This window comes from Salvia hispanica, chromosome 5 (genome assembly GCF_029641045.1).
Source record: "Salvia hispanica isolate PSC_SH4W2 chromosome 5, Shi_PSC_v1, whole genome shotgun sequence".
NCBI classification, from domain to species: Eukaryota; Viridiplantae; Streptophyta; class Magnoliopsida; order Lamiales; family Lamiaceae; genus Salvia; species Salvia hispanica.
Genome location: NC_142696.1, coordinates 44,161,898 through 44,178,619, shown reverse-complemented (window position 1 = coordinate 44,178,619; position 16,722 = coordinate 44,161,898). Strand labels below are relative to the sequence as shown.

The 16,722-nt window shown below is 37.7% G+C and overlaps 3 protein-coding genes across 7 annotated transcripts; 2 read left to right on the top strand and 1 right to left on the bottom strand.

The window, feature by feature from the left end:
• The first annotated feature begins 5,433 nt into the window (after positions 1-5,433).
• Positions 5,434-9,885, top strand: LOC125188605 (putative clathrin assembly protein At2g01600). Of its 2 annotated transcripts, none has more exons than XM_048085551.2 (15): positions 5,434-5,646; positions 5,847-5,916; positions 6,283-6,380; positions 6,765-6,903; positions 7,000-7,127; positions 7,449-7,541; positions 7,682-7,732; positions 7,944-8,009; positions 8,111-8,176; positions 8,305-8,385; positions 8,452-8,532; positions 8,648-8,827; positions 8,931-9,006; positions 9,127-9,245; positions 9,360-9,885. In XM_048085551.2, the coding sequence occupies exons 1-15, from the start codon at positions 5,644-5,646 to the stop codon at positions 9,696-9,698; spliced, it is 1,590 nt and encodes a 529-aa protein (XP_047941508.1). In that variant the 5' UTR covers positions 5,434-5,643; the 3' UTR covers positions 9,699-9,885. The 2 variants fall into 2 exon arrangements, with proteins under 2 accessions (XP_047941508.1, XP_088914920.1); XM_089058794.1 differs by having other exon boundaries at positions 5,434-5,702.
• A 190-nt stretch (positions 9,886-10,075) lies between these two features.
• Positions 10,076-12,021, top strand: LOC125188606 (cysteine-rich receptor-like protein kinase 43). The gene is made up of 6 exons (XM_048085552.2): positions 10,076-10,235; positions 10,320-10,456; positions 10,542-10,752; positions 10,824-11,061; positions 11,146-11,296; positions 11,365-12,021. The coding sequence occupies exons 1-6, from the start codon at positions 10,172-10,174 to the stop codon at positions 11,740-11,742; spliced, it is 1,179 nt and encodes a 392-aa protein (XP_047941509.1). The 5' UTR covers positions 10,076-10,171; the 3' UTR covers positions 11,743-12,021.
• Positions 12,022-13,384: 1,363 nt separating this feature from the next.
• LOC125190723 (plasmodesmata-located protein 6-like) lies at positions 13,385-16,423 on the bottom strand. 4 transcript variants are annotated; one of them, XR_016130905.1, is made up of 4 exons: positions 15,590-16,423; positions 14,523-14,639; positions 14,169-14,444; positions 13,385-13,831 (listed from the first exon to the last, which is right to left on the bottom strand). XR_016130905.1 is itself a non-coding variant. In XM_048088099.2 (4 exons), the coding sequence occupies exons 1-3, from the start codon at positions 16,317-16,319 to the stop codon at positions 14,434-14,436; spliced, it is 858 nt and encodes a 285-aa protein (XP_047944056.2). In that variant the 5' UTR covers positions 16,320-16,423; the 3' UTR covers positions 14,092-14,314; positions 14,396-14,433. The 4 variants fall into 4 exon arrangements, 3 of the variants coding, with proteins under 3 accessions (XP_047944056.2, XP_047944057.2, XP_047944055.2); XM_048088099.2 differs by lacking the exon at positions 13,385-13,831 and having other exon boundaries at positions 14,092-14,314; positions 14,396-14,444; XM_048088100.2 differs by lacking the exon at positions 13,385-13,831 and having other exon boundaries at positions 14,092-14,301; positions 14,396-14,444.
• Positions 16,424-16,722: the final 299 nt, after the last annotated feature.

Sequence of the window (16,722 nt, the reverse complement as noted above, 5' to 3'; positions counted from 1 at the left end):
TATCCATCGACGATACAATATTTATTTCCAGTGGAAATAGATCCTCAAATTATTTAATTAAGGGCGTCTCCGGTGGCGCCCCTCCCACTAGGACCTCCACTAGCCCCTCCCACAAAAACTGTCTGTCACGTCAGCACTAGTCCTTCCCATTCCACTGCCACATCACTAGCCCTTCCTACTACACTAGGACTTCCACTAGCCCTTCCCCCAATTAAATTAATTCACAATTAAAATTAAAATTCACGGAATTAAAATTCAACACGAATATGAACGGGAAATACGAATATTTCATTAAAAAAAAAAACATACATCATTCGAAAAAAAAAATTACATATAGATAGGAAAAAAAAACAACCATATCAACGTCCACCCCTCCGCGTCCAAACTTCTTCGATAATATCCTCCTGAAGTCGAATATGGGCAATTCTTTGCCGCATGTCAGCAAATGCGCGCAACCGCTCAACCTCTCCATGAGGTACCCCCATGTTCACATTCGCGGTGGCCACGCCGTGGCTTGGACCGGCACCAGTGTCATCTTCGCTGATCCACTGAGTCAGTTCGCCCCCTTCACTTTCGACAATCATATTGTGCAAAATGATACACGCGTACATGATGTCGCCGATGTTAGAGAGATAAACTTGTCAACACAAGTGGTGTGAATGAAATGAAGTTGGGGGAGCCCTATTTATAGAGTTTTTTTTTTAAAAAAAAATTAAAAATTGCGGACGTCCGACCTTCGCCACAGTGGCGGACGTCCGATCGGACGTCGATGCGAGAGGCGAGGCCATCCGACGGGCACTCGGGACGGGCGTGGGCGCCCTTCCCACCCACTACGTACTACCGGGACGTCCACCATTGGAGACACCCTAAGGATGAACAAGTTTCATGTCTCGACTACATCCTTAGAATTAAATTAGCATTTTTTTAATAAGCTAGGTTTGACAATCTAACGGGCCCGAGTTATGTACATTTTTGCAATGTTTAATACTCCCTCCGTCCCAGATAATTTGGGACACTTTGTCCCGGCACGAGTTTTAAGAAATTTAATGAAAAGTGAGTTAAAGAAGTTGGTGGATGTGGGTCCTACTTTTAAAATATTAGTTTTATAATAACATGTGAGTAGGAATGAGTTAGTGGAATATGGGGTCCACTACCAAAAATAGTAAAAGTGAAGTGGGACAAATTATGTGGGACGACCTGAAATGGAATATTGAGTTGAATTACGTGGGACGGAGGGAGTACTAAATTAAATGAGAATCAATGCGTTTTAAAAATTATCGAATTTAATTTATAAAACTAACAGGTTGTAGTATTTTTCTTGATTACATTAAGCAGCGACTCCTATTGAAAATTTAAACTTTGTGGAGTAAATGAAACAGTTGACTATACAAAGTAGTGTATTTTTCACAGTCAAATTATATAATTTCTCAACCCGATAAGAGCAATTTAAATTATAGTATTAACTTTTTGTAAAGACTAGGCAAATACACTGAGGCTGATGTTGTATGCCAACTGAAAAATGTGCAAGAATTTTTCCAATGCATTTGTAGGTTCAATTTCCCTGTACGTACTCCGTATATGAGAATTTGTTACTCCCTCCGTCCCAGATAATTTGATCTAGTATTTTATTTTAGGTCGTCCCATATAATTTGTCCCATTTCACTTTTACCATTTTTGGTAGTGGACCTCATATTCCACTAACCCATTCTTACTCATATTTCATTATAAAACTAATACTTTAAAAGTAGGACCCACATCCCACAAACTTTTTCAACTCACTTTCCATTAGATTTCTTAAAACCCGTGCCTAGTCAAAGTGTCCCGAATTATCTGGGTCGGAGGGAGTACTATTTAATTCAAGTTGTCACGTACAATTATTAGTAATATTTCATTCATCTCACTTAAGATATCCATATTATTTAGTGGTATTAGATTTTATGAGAAGATATCCATATTATTTAGTGGTATTAGATTTTATGAGAAGATATCCATATTATTTAGTAGTATTTCATTCGTCCCACTAAATATATCCATATTATTTAGTGGTATTAGATTTTATGAGAAGTTAGGTGAAGTTAGTAGAGAGAAAAAAGTACTTCCTTCGTCCCACTCAAGATATTCAGTTATTCACATTCTTGAGTGACAGAAAAAAATATTTAATGTAATAAAGTAGAGAGAGGAAAAAGGTAGTTGGGTGTTTCAATGAGAATAGAGGAGAGATATTTTGTTTTCAAATAATGAAAGTGTATATTTTAAGTGGAACAAACTAAAAAAAAAGAGGTAGACATCTTGAGTGAGAGAGAAGTTGAATATTTGCTGATATCCTTTCAATAAATAAAGAGATGAAAGGAGTTGCAATCTTGAATCACAAGGCCATGAGTACGAGAGCATCCCCATCGGTTGTTCGTCCGTCCTTGTCAGTGGCATGATGACCGCTTGTTCGCCGCTGCAGCTTGTCCGTCCTTGGCAGCGGCAGGGCGGTGCTCTTAGCTAAGAGCACGTCCGTGCCACTGAGCAGGTCGACGTGGCGGGTTGTGATTGGCCAACGGCTTAGTCATTGGAAATTCTTTTTTTTTTTTTTTAATTCGAATAAAATTTTAAAAATCGTTTTTAAATAAAAAAATATTTTCCCACTTCCCAATAAATTATATCCGTTTTCTACACACTTTTAATTTATTTTTCAATTTTTTTCCCCAAAATTCACATTTTCATCTATAAATACTCCTACTTCAACATTAAAAGTTATGTAATTTTTAATATGTAGGATTTTAATTGTGTAATTTTTTTTTATGATTTTAATTATGTAATTTTTATTTTTTAGGACTTTAATTGTGTAATTTTTATTTTTTAGAAAAGTTTTTAGTCATTGTAGTATTTAAATTGAATAAATAGAATGGTTGGACCCTTGAGCTTGTCCTTGCGGAAGAGCATGAAAGTGGGTGTTGTGTTCTTGCCTAAGTACAAGGAGTAAAAGTGGGTTAGGGCCCACCTACATGCTCTTAAATAAGAGCACGGATAGGGATGCTCTAACGAGCTATATATAGACCCAAGACTTAATTGGGCCGCCAGACTTGTGTCTAAAATGAAATTGCCCTCGTCTAACAAAACAACGGAACTAATTATGTTGTTTGATTTACATGAAATGAATAGGATGAGCTATTCATACTTGATATTGATAGCCAAGTATACTTTAAGAATCCACCTTTAATCTTTGAAGGTTTTGTTGGTACAAACAAGGGTACTTCATTGAGAAATGGTGCCCAAAGCAGCACTCTGCCCGCAAACCCGAAGCAACGAAGATAAATTTACAACCAAAGAGAACGTATTAGATTCTTCTTGGTATGATGGAATGAAATGAGAGTGTAATGGAATAGCAATTTCTTTGCATGTTTATTTCATTCTCTCATTCATTCATTCCATCTTACCAAACATATGAATTGTAGGGATTAGATTAGGTTCGGATTCACTAATTACCAAATTCTCAACCGCGCGACTGATTTGTTACAGAGAAAACAAGCTAGAGCACAAAGCAAATATCTAGCTATTACAGTTTTTGATGAAAATAACCCTAGCACTTCTTTCATCGAATGCTACTAGAATATCAACCAAGAACATGCACACTAAGTAACCTTGTTAGCAAACCAGATCTAAAGAGTAAAGCAAACAAGAAGAACACAGAACAGATCGAGGCTATGGCTCAACCACCCGCCTATAAAACAAATCTATTCTCCAGAGACCAATAAGGGAGCACCGTTGAATCCACAAGTGATTCACCTCACACCGCATAAACCAACACCAAATAACTCCTTCACACAGGATCTAAAACCACAGAACACAACCTCACACCAGATCTCTTACACACCAAAACCCTAGATCTCTGGAACACCCAAGCAACCGAAGCAGTTGCTTCCACCAACAAAGTCACCGGTCTATCACTCAAAGAAACCGTGATAACCAACAAACAATGCTCGGAGAGTCATCGGAGAAGAAGAGAGAATTGTAGTCTGCAGAGAGTATAGAGAGAGAGAGATTTCAAATGAATGAGAGACTCAAAACACAACCCTCAATCTAACTGTTCCAAGCCAAGATCCAAGTGAAGAAGACACATGGCATCATCTGGTGCAAGCTCAGCTCAAATTAATATCACATGGGCCAAATAAATAACCAACCCAAATAAAAGTCCACCATAAATATTCAACATGAATAAAATGGAATTAGGAATCATATTCCATTCGAATTTCCATCATACAAGAAGGGCTTTAGTGCAAGGAACAATACTTACCCCAGAAAGAAGAGGAATTCTCAGCCAGTTCATGATGATGGGCTGCAAACTATCATTGAACAATTCATATATAACCCACCCCAGTAGTCTTCTTTCCTTATCCTTCTTTCTCACTTACATGCTACACTCAATAATGTCTTTTCTAGTAATTAATTTTAGGCAATATAACTACAATAAATAAATTATACATGTGTACACATTTCAATAATTTCTGTATCAACGACCATTTCCAGACGTTTCTTCAAGCTAATTAGTGCCACATAATTTAATTACTCCTAAATTTTTTTCTACATAATTAAATGCAGCAACTAGTCCTATATAACTTGTTTGTTTTGAGAGGAAAGCCATCCAAAATAGACCATGCTATATCGATTACTTATTTATTTAAACAACCACAATTTTATATTCAAGTATAGTTCGTTTCTCTATCTAAGATATTTTGATTTTTTCAGCCACAACACCTCCACACCCAATTTAATTCCAACTACCATGGCTTAGATTTTGGCATCTCTCACCCATAAGTTCATTAATAACTACTTACTCTCCTTTGCCCCATCAATGGTTTAAATATTTTTTAGCTATAATTTACTGGAGCCTTAAAGTAGCTTCAGATGACAGTAAATAATTCGTACATTTTATACAGTAAAACATACCTATAAATTGGAGTATTAAAAAGTTTGTGATACTAAAGATCAATAGTTTTATTCAAATTATTATTTTTTTACATTTTCATATAAAATTTGTTATTCTAAATTTAAAGGTATCTACTTCATATATTAAATTATATTTTCTTCTTAAATTAAATATGTATAAATATGTTATGTACTTTACATAAAATATTTCAGATTCAAGTGATCATATTCATTCATCTAATTAATAGTAATATTTTGTATATGTAGCAAATAATTTAAATAGGAAACTTAATAAAGTTAATTGGACTTCAAAATTATAAATTTTGGTGTAGTTTGATATTTTTCATGAAGTTAAAATTTGGTTATATAAATTATAAATTCATGAGTTGAAAATTTGCAATTTTAAGGGCCAATACATTTTTTAAAATGCATAAATAATGAATTGATGGTGTAGAAAAGAAATGTCAAAGAATATTACACGTAAGCATGTAAAATATGTAATGGATGTGCCGCCAAAAACCACCAGTCTGTCTGTTCAACCAATCAAAGCGTCAACAATTCCTGTTTGTGAAACGCTGTACATTTTCCAGTTCTTACGTTCACAATCGACAGATTCCAACTATACAGCAACAGCCGATTCGTACTTAGTAGGTTGAAGAAAGCAACGAATCGAAGAGAGGGTGAACAGGAAAAGCTAGATGGGGACATTAGAAACATGGAGAAAAGCATATGGTGCTCTTAAAGATCATACCACAGTCGGATTAGCCCGTGTCAATTCTGATTTCAAGGTCCCAGACCCTTTTTCTTTCCCCTCAACAATCTTGGGAAAAACTGCATTGTTTCGATCATTCGGTTACTGATTTCCCATCTTTCCATTAGAGAATCTTGCTTCTTTCCAATAAAGATTTGTTTTTTGGGGTGTCTCAAAACAGGATGTGGATGTGGCGATCGTCAAGGCTACCAATCATGTGGAGCAACCGCCAAAAGAGAGACACCTCAGAAGTCAGTTTCTCTATTTTACTCTTTTCTGTTTCCATTCACCTTTCCCCCTTGAGTTTTCTGAATTTTCAAGGATAATTGGTTCATTGGTTATATGTTGTGGGTGGGGTGTGAACATTAGGAGATGTTGAGACTTCAGTTTTTTGATTGCCAAGAAAAGTTTCTTAGATTGTGGTTTATCAACAACTTTTAAGTTCCAAATGGGAGATTTTGGTCTTGGGAATTCAGATACAGAAATTGATGAGGCTTTGTATATTTTTTCATTGAGGGGAAGTACAAATTGTTTTAGTTTAAACTTTAATGCCTTGTTGAATGTTGAAAATGAGAACACTAGCAGTTATATTATTAGTATCCGGATGCTTCTTGCAGAAATTATGGCGGTCACATCGGCGATGCGGCCTCGTGTTGATGTTGCCTACTGCGTACATGCACTTTCGAGACGACTGGCAAAAACACACAACTGGACGGTATGAATTGTGAAATTCTGTTTTCTGTTGACTCTTATTCATGTTTTTTCCTTTAATTTGGCAGTTTTGTCTTCAAACTTATATTTCTAACTTAATCTATTGATTTTACATTCTTTGTGTTGCATCAATCGAGTGTTGGTTGGATCTTCAAAAACCTATGCCTTTTTATCTCATGCTATTTTGGTTTTTCTGTTTAATAAGGTTGCCTTTTGATTTTGTTATGCAGATTTTGTTTTTCTTATGTTTTAGAAACCTGTTGATGATGCAGTTTCTTAGATTAGGGTTATATGGTTGTGATGCATTACCTGTTGCTGTACTATAAAACAGTGTTTAGAGGCATGATATGAGCAACACTTTGATGGTTTTTATCTTTTACTATAACAGGTTGCATTGAAGACTTTAATAGTTATTCATAGAACACTGAGAGAAGGTGATCCTATATTTAAAGTGGAACTTCTGAATTTCCAAAAGAGAGGCCGAGTCCTCCAAATGTCCAATTTCAAAGATGATTCAAGCCCTGTTGGTATGTAGCTGCTGTTCTTGGGGGTGATTTTCTATACTTTCACCTTAAAAAGGTTGCTAGACTATGATAATCATAATGTGTACTTCTATACTGCAGCTTGGGATTACTCTGCCTGGGTAAGGACATATGCACAGTTTCTAGAAGAACGTCTTGAATGTTTTAGGATTCTTGGGTATGACATTGAAGCTGAACGGCTTCCTGGAATCGCACAAGGGCAAGATAAGGTACATTTTTGTTGTCAATGCTTAACTGCTTTGTTTATATATGGATATACTCGTATTAACCTATGAAATTTGTGATTGATCAATACTAATTCTTTACATTGATCTTTGTGCTTGTTAAGTATATTCCTCCAAGAATTGCTTAATATAAAGTTTTATTATATTCTTGTAGTTTGAAGCTGACGAGTGACAAATAGCGTTGTTTTAGGCCATACAATATGGCAGACTGACTGGATCTGAGTTCATAGACCCAAACCTATCATTGTTTTTATGCCATATCAATATCAATTGGGTGATGGCTGTTGTTCATTAATTTGTTTACAGGGTTATAGTAGAACTAGAGACTTGAGTAGTGAAGAACTTCTAGAGCAGTTGCCTGCTTTACAACAACTACTCTATCGTCTTATTGGATGTCAGGTGGTCCCAGACTTGATGACTAATTGTTTATGTTGGCATAACCAGCCTTGGTTTATGGCCTTGTTACCATGTCGCAAATTTCCAGTTTTGTATTTTGATATTAGCAACTCAAAACTTAATTTGCCATTCATGATTTACAGCCTGAAGGAGTGGCAGTAGGGAACTACCTGGTTCAGTACTCTCTTGCTTTGGTATGTGGTTTCCATCACCAACTGTGTATATATGTGGAATCCTTTAATCATGCTTCTATAGTCTATACTCTCTATATGAATAAGAGAACAGACAGTGTTGATTGATGACTTTCTTTCTGTTTCAAAACTCTTACTGTAATAGTTATGTTGTGATCATATCATTATTTGAGGCAACTCACTTTTTTGATGACTTCTTTGTCAATTCTTTTAGGCACTCAAAGAGAGTTTCAAAATATATTGTTCCATAAATGATGGGATAATCAATCTTGTTGACAAGGTTATGTGAATACTGTTTTACTGTTTATTTATTTACTTTTAGGGCTTCATATTTGCTTGCTCGCATTGAAAAATGTAGTCCTTACCTATTTTTGCCTTCAGTTTTTTGAGATGCCAAGGCATGAAGCCGTCAAAGCGCTGGATGTTTATAAAAGAGCAGGGCAGCAGGTAGGTTACTGATCTACAGGCTGTGTTATTCATTTTAGTTTGGTTCTTTTGCTCTCGTGAATATATAAACTATGGCACACTTCGACTTACTTTCTTTCATGACAATACTGTTTATGATGTTGCTGCAGGCTGCTGGCCTTTCTAATTTTTATGATATTTGTAAAGGGCTTGAGCTTGCTAGAAACTTCCAGTTCCCTGTGTTGAGAGAGGTAAGCACTGTCTATTACTCCATGTTTAATGCGAGTCACAATTGACTGAAATATATTGCTCCGCAGCCTCCACAGTCCTTTCTGGTAACGATGGAAGAATATATAAGAGAAGCTCCTAGAATGGTTTCGGTTGCCAGTGTGGCCTTGGTCAGAATTCTTGTCCTCTTTTCTTATACATTGCTTGGTTGCATGTTTCGTTTTATTGCCTGCCCCTTCATAAATCAATTCCGTTGAGGAGTGAGATTTTTTTTCACGTAAATAGGAATATCCTGAAAGGCTATTGCTGACATACAAGCAAGAGGATGCTCCTCCACCTCCCGAAGATACAAAAGAGCTGGTGGAGGAAGCCATGCCACCACCATCCGCCGAAGTCCCCATCTCAGCTAATGAGGCAGCAGTTTCTCCACATCCACCTGCTAACTTGGAATTTGATGATCTATTGGTGAGTTCCACTTCTCATGTAAATATTGAATATTTTGGATATATGAGAACCTTTTCTTATCCATTCCTTCCATGCTTTTTTTGTATGAACGACAAAATTTCAGGGGTTGAACGTTACCGTACAAGATGCATCTGCAATCGAGGAAACCAATGCGTTGGCTCTAGCTATTGTTCCATCTGGTTAGAGTTTCTGCATACCGATCTTTGAAATTCTTCCGCCTACTTAGAAATACTAGTTAAGATTCTTCTGCTTCACGACTATTTTCTGCAGTCACGTTTTTACCTAGGTTTCTGCTGCAGGCACTGCAACAGTTGAACCCGATGCCTCCCAAGCAAAAGGGTTCGATCCCACTGGGTGGGAACTTGCGCTAGTAACGACTCCCAGCACGAACTTATCATCAGTACAGGAGCGGCAATTGGTACATTCTTGTGCTGTTTAATAGTTTAAAGAATGCATCACGAATTTTGGCTTGTAGTGTTTTCCATTATACGAATGCATCACAAATTTTGGCTTGTGGATGTTACAATGGCAGGCGGGAGGACTGGATTTACTCACACTCGACAGCTTATACAACGAAGGCATGTATAGAGCATCCCAACAACCGGTTTATGGTGCAGCTGCTCCAAATCCGTTTGAAGCTAGCGATCCATTCGCAATGTCGAACACTGTTCCTATGCATGCAGCAGCAGCTCAAATGGCAGCTATACCTCAAAATCATAACAATCCATTTCAATCTGTATATCTGCAAACACAACAGCATCAACATCTCCTGATGGGCCAACAAAATCCTTTTGGTGATACGGGGTTCGAAGCGTTTCCTGCTGCATATCATCAAACTACTAATCCATTTGGGAGTAGTGGTCTTTTATAAGAGAAGTTATAGTCACATAGAATGCAATTTGTTAGGTTCATTGATATTGATAGAGAATGAAATTGTAATAGTTTGCAAATTGTGTATACGTGTGTTGAGACTAGAGAGAGATGCAGTTGTATCTGCTATTTGTTTGTATTTAAGGTGAAGTTCACCATATATTTGAATGAATGAAAATTAAAGTAAAGTCTGCCGTCCCCGTCCTAATCAACAAGTAAGAGTGATTTAAGAAATTGAAGTTGAGACGTTTAGATTTCTTAATTTGTTTACGTGTCTCTAATAGTCATACTTTCCCACCTTTTAAGCAAGTCAACGAAAACAGAATTGAAGAGTCAAACTACCTTTTTATGTAGGACTAAATCAATATGAAGCCGCGTTGTAATCATCATCAGCAAACTCCAAAATCCAAATCAATCCAACGGCAGTCCCAAAAACCTGAATTTCGTATTCATCACCAAGTGGGAGAATGAGAGATGGCCAAATACAAAAGCTTTCTCAAAGCCCTAGCCAATCCCTTCACTTCTAAATCAAGCAAAGGTAAGTGTCATTCATTCAACTCTTGTTTGTACATATGTATCGAATCACCTGAATTCTCTGATGTGATTTGCGTGTGGGCAAAAGATCCCAACGAGGCGGACTTGGAGAAAATTGCTGCTCAAGAACAGAAGCAATTTCCTTTCGAGGTCCTGGTTGCAGCCACGAATAACTTCCACCCCACTCTGAAGCTTGGGGAAGGGGGTTTTGGTCCTGTATACAAGGTAAAAACAAAATGGAGTGCTGGTTGGATTGGATTGGATTGAAATTGAATTGGTTGGAGTTGATTTGGGGGAATTGAATTGGCAGGGAAAACTGGTTGATGGGCGAGAAATAGCGGTGAAGAAACTGTCGCGCAGCTCAGCGCAGGGGAAGAAGGAGTTTTTGAGCGAGTCAAAGCTGCTGGCACGTGTGCAGCATAGGAATGTGGTGAATTTGTTGGGATACTGCGTCCACGCTGCAGAAAAGCTGCTTGTTTATCAATATGTGGTCAACGAGAGCCTCGACAAGATTCTATTCAGTAATTGCCTTCTTCCTTCTCAATCATATATGCAATTATAGGTAACAAGTTTTTTATGGGAATTGGCGTAGAGGGCGATGGCGGAGGAGATGAATTTGATTGGAAACGGAGGTACGATGTGATCACCGGCATTGCAAAGGGGTTGGTTTATCTTCATGAAGAGGCTCACTGCCGCATCATACACCGTGACATCAAACCTAGCAATATCCTTCTTGATCACAAGTGGGTTCCCAAGATTAGTGATTTTGGGATGGCGCGCCTCTATCCTGAAGATCAAACACACATCAACACCCGTGTTGCTGGAACCAAGTATATATACCTATTCAATTGTAGGAGTATCAAATACTATCATTTGTTTTATTCACCATTCAATTGAAATATGCATATGTGTAGTGGCTACATGGCACCTGAATACCTTGTGCACGGCCATCTTTCGGACAAGGCAGATGTGTTCAGCTTTGGGGTTGTAGTTCTGGAGCTCATAAGTGGACAGAAGAACTCAAGATTCAACCGAGATCCTGAGTGTCGGAGCTTGCTTGAATGGGTAAATACTCCTCACTCCTCACACTCCTCAGTTAGTAGTAGTTGATTGGATGGTGAATGAAATTGTAGGTATACAAGCTTTACAAGAAGCAGAGGATCATGGAAGTGATTGATCCTAGAATAGTGTCTTCAGCAGATCCTCATCAGGTGGTAATGTGCATACAGATAGGGTTGCTGTGTGTTCAGTCCGACCCTAAAACGAGGCCTGATATGAGCCGTGTGGTTTTGATACTGTCCAAGAAGCCGGCCATTCTTGAAGAACCGTCGAGGCCTGGACACCCAGGGACCAGGTATACACTTCCTCGCCGGCCAACTGCACATGCATCTGCATCCTCTGCTTCTGCCCTATCTCAATCATTCGGCTCCACACTCAACTCAACTGCATCTGCAACTGCAACTTCAAATTCAACTTCGGACCCCCATGGGAAGAGACCTATGACATATTAGTGAATCATCACCGATTTTGCAACAATGTTAACTCAACTCTCATCAACAATTCCTAAAATCTCATTAGTTTTGAGTTTAGACTAAACAGTAAACACACACCCCACCCAACATCTCTTCAGTATTGAGTATTTCCTTGTATAAATTTTTGTTTGTATTTTTCCTTGCTGTTACCTGTATATCTAGTTAGGATTTATCACCGGCAATTGATTTTTATAGTTGATATAACTTTGTTATTAAGTTAGAGCTAATTATTTTATGACTAATTTTTGTTTTTGGTGATGACTGAAATTAGTAGTAGTATATCTGGTTGCTCATATACCAGTTATATGATGTGATCCAAGGGTTGATTTTCTTTGGGTCCGGCAATGCATAGATAGCTCACGTGCCTCTGCTGTGTCGTTATATTTCAGCTTTTTATATCAGTAGTGTCAGCTGTTTATTGTTACTGACTTAATCGGTCGTGCACAGCGCATTTTCATTTCAATAATTTGTATGACAGTCCATCTCTATATTATAATTCAAATAAAATAAAACATACTATGCAACCTATCCGTCAATACAACAGTACCGACCAATTATTTTCTTCAAACTCAAGGTGACTAATGCCTGTCAATTTTTTTATACTAAAAAAACTATTTTCTCTAACAGCCCAAAAATCATAGTCCTATCAAACTAAAAAAAAATCAAGTATTTCTATCACCATATCAAATAATCAGCAACCTAGTCGTCAATCCAACAACAATCAAACCATAAGTCCAACTATCTAAGAATAATTACTTATGATATTACTTTCCTATCCATAATCCGGTCGCTGCGTTTGGACTTTGGAAACAAGTCAATTAGTCAAACCCGTAGTGAAGCAAGATAAAATTTGTTTTCAAAATTTTAAACCAAATTAAGATGTTTTACTTTTTAAACCTCCGGAAATAACTCGCAAGGCGTAAGCCTAAATTGTAAATTAAATGAGAGCCTTTTGTAAAAAGCAGCCTGCTTGGAATTTGCTTGAAATCCTTAGGTAATAGTAAAATTTTATGTTGTCATAATTTGATTTTTTTCATTGTATAAAGCATTTACTAGAATTGTCTTTAAACTCAATTTGCATGCTGTCAAATATAAATGGCGTAATATTCTTCTTATATTTATGGCTTTTTAGGTATTAGGGCATCATAGTGTAGTGATATGTATGATTCGCTGCCTTCACTTTATAATTGTGAAATATATGCCTCATGGTAACTTATAGTATATGGCCACCGACAGGCTTGTGCCAAACTTGCATTCTTCGTATTGCCTATACACAGTTTACTGCTAGCACTTATCGATGTGGCTGTGAATTCTGGTATGTTTACTTTTTTGGCTTGTTTTTTAATTTCACTCCACTATAACATTACTATTGATGCCTGCTGGTAGTATTAATTTAAATTTAAATTTAAATTTTGATTTCCACCATAGCTAACATTCATAATAACATACTATAGTTTTTCTTTTAATCTTAGTTTCCACCATATGGTTTAGATGTAGCTGAAAACTTAATGTTCTTTTGGCATTCAACATTGCATCCTTTCATTTGAAATTGAGCTTTTGAAGGATAAGCCTTTTCTGCTTGTAAAGCATTTGATTTTGGTAACAGAGAGAAAAATATAGATGAGTCTTGTTCTTCAGTTCTTGAGGTTCATTAGATAGCATTGATACTCCCAAGTTTAGGTAGTTGGTAATTCTGGGATATTTCTGAGGGTTATCTAAGATTTTATTGAGTTTCATGTAACTCCTCTCTAACATAACTCCTCTGAGAATGCACATATAAAAGCTCGAGTAACATCACAGGATGGTCCATCTGTTGCTCCTGAAGGCCATAAACCATTCCATCAACTCCAGGATCGTGGCAAATATACGCAGTTGGTTCTTGAAACAGCTGTCGTAGAAAATCCTCTCTTCCTATAACCGCGTCCCATATTGCAACATCACTTGTTCAGATCATTGTTCGCATACAACCAACTCTGGTTCGGTCTAGCAATTGCGTTGGCCAAAGTTCTTTGTTGGATGAACAATTGACACACACACTATATCCTTATTGAGGATATTGTGGATGCACCTGAAAAAAGCCTTAGAAATTTCAAAGTAAATGCTGTCCCACCATCACTCTTGGTGGTGGGATGGTGGCTAGCTTTAATCATCGACATAATCACACCGGCCTTACTACTTAACGGAGGAAATGTCTGCTCAAACATGGGTGTTAATATCTCTATTCTGCTTATACAGAGAATTACTCATCATTAATTTTCATGTTTTATCTTTCAGGCTCAGCAACATATCATGAAGAGAATTCATATCATATGATCATGATTAATAAGATGCACACCAATGTGGGTAGGCTTTATTACAATTTGAATAGTATAGTATACACAAGTAAGAGTGCCTTTTTAACTTACATAGAGATAGAGGCAAAACGCAAATCTGCAACAAGGAAAAGTGGTATGGAGCGTGGGAATCTTTCTCTTTACTTTTGCTTTATTGCACTAATTGGGTATGCATGTACATCAACTTCATATACTATTAGCTTTTCTTTTGGTTCAAACTGCACAAAGTTAAAGCAAACAAAAGAAAATAATAAAAAGAAAGAAAAGCAACCACCAGATCAAGGCAAATAGACTTATACCAGATCAGGTAACACTTTTCACTCCAAGTGGCCTTCATTTACATACCATCTGAATTTGAAAATTGAACTACGTTATAGCTATGAAACAATTCCACTCACTATATCTATGAGATAGATGGAGAGTTACCTTTTCTCTGTAAACTTTTACCCAAGAATGAGACGAAAACAATGAGCATTGTAACTCCGGCTATTAGTCCTATAAAGAGAGCAAGTGTTTTCTCCGTCTCATCATTATCATCACGCCCTACATAAGACCATGTACAAAACAAAGGAAAAATATTTGTCAGACATATCTATCTTTAGGATCAATGACACAGCAGATTTGACACACAAATTAATCATGTACTCATAATTCTAGAAACTTGATTGTGTTTTAAGATGTAACTAGAATTATTCAAAATTTTATTTTCCCATGACTTGATATCATTAATTAGAGTTACAAAATGCACTTATGTTCATAAACCTTGTATGAAGAAATCCAAGCAAAATTATTCTCATTCTTCCATTAGTTATTATTCGTTCTTGCTTATGCTATGAGTTAAACATTTAATACCAATTCTTGGTAGCTGATATATTTTACCCGGTTGATCTATAGTTTACTCGTGTTCATGTCATTATAAATGCGCCATCCGTCGCAAGAATCAACCAAATAAGCTAAGGGATACTACTACATTGTGATTTTAACCCCTTTTAGAAGTTAATTATGGTAATGTATTTATACATGATTATTCTACTTGAATCATCATCTTCATACCTGTAAGTCCAGTTACATATGTTCTCTTGTTTCCCCCAAAAAACTGCTTTGGGAATTTAAACTCATTAATTTTAGACATATGGCCCTTTTTTCTCGATAATTTGTTCGTTTGATATGAAAGTTACACACACGAGAATAGTATACTAATTCAAAATAAATCACACCAACAAAAGCAAAAAAGTAGCAACCTTTCCTTTTCACATACAATTACACCAGAAACAGAAAACAAAAAAAAAGAAAAGAGATCATCAATCACACAAGGATAGATTAAAAATTGTACTCGTAGGAGCTACCTTAGTAAATTAATGAACAAAAAATTAGGACGGAGCATTCAAGAGGAGTTGAAAATGAAATCATAGTAGGCTATGGCATGTTAATTAAGTAGGTAGAGAAATAAAGATAAAGCGCGATAGCAAGGACGCGGCTGCAACGAAGCTTACCGCTTTCGGAACTAGGCCTCGCATAGCCGGTGGCCGCCTGAGTCTGAGAAACAGAGTAGCGAGCGTAACACTTAGCCAAGAACACGTCACCCCAAGGAGACGTCGCGCACTCCGTCCTCAGCCGTTGGATGGCCTCGGACAAGCACTCATCGCACTGCCCGCTGCTCAAATCCTGCTCACACTGCACCACACCCTGCACCCTCCCCGACCCCCCCACCCGAAAATACTGCCCCCCGCCGCCTCCCAGATACGCCAGCACCGCATCCCTCTCGTTCCCTGCGCCACTAGGCGGCCCGCACTTATGCGACACCTCAGTCTTGTCGAGCTGCCCCACGAACGACGCGTTGTCGTACTTGATGAAGCAGCCGTCCAGCTGCAGCGCGCCGCCGCACGTCCCCATACAGTAGCCGCCTATCCTCGAGACCGCGTTCGCCACGCAGCTGTGGCAGTCGGAGGTGCTGAGGTCGCCGCGGCACTGGAAGAGGCCCGACACGGCGTCGCTGTTGTCGTCGGTGGGGATGTTGAAGGTGTTGTAGTTGGAGAGGGAGGCGGAGTTGACGAGCGAGGCGAGCACTGAGTTGAGGCTGGACTCGTAGGGGCTGCCCGGGTTGTACTTGGCCTGAGTGCAGCCTACGTATATCATGGACTCCCATGAGGAGGTTGAGAGGTGTGGGAATAGGGAGATGAACAGAGCGCAGAGGATCCATAGATGTTCTCCGCAACGCATCATCTTCGACTTATCTATCTATCTATCTCTACCATGTGAAGGAGAGTCCAACAAATCTTATTTCTATAGCATCGCTGACCACTTAATTGTACGACTACTACAAATTATATTATTGCTATTGGCTAGCTACTGCTTCTATTTGTGTGCTCGTAAACTAAAATTTAAATGCTTAAATTCAGATGTTCAAATTAAAAAAATACTATTATCACTCACGTAAAATGTCCATTTCAATTGATTGTGAAATAGAGTTTTAACACTATCTTGAAATTCATAGTGAAAGAGAGATTTTACACTATTGTTCACAATAAAAAAGTCTTCATTAATGAGAGTGTTTATGCATTATTCACAAGATTTTTTTTTGGCTATCTTACCATTCGAAAATACTCTTCATTATGCAGGAATGTTT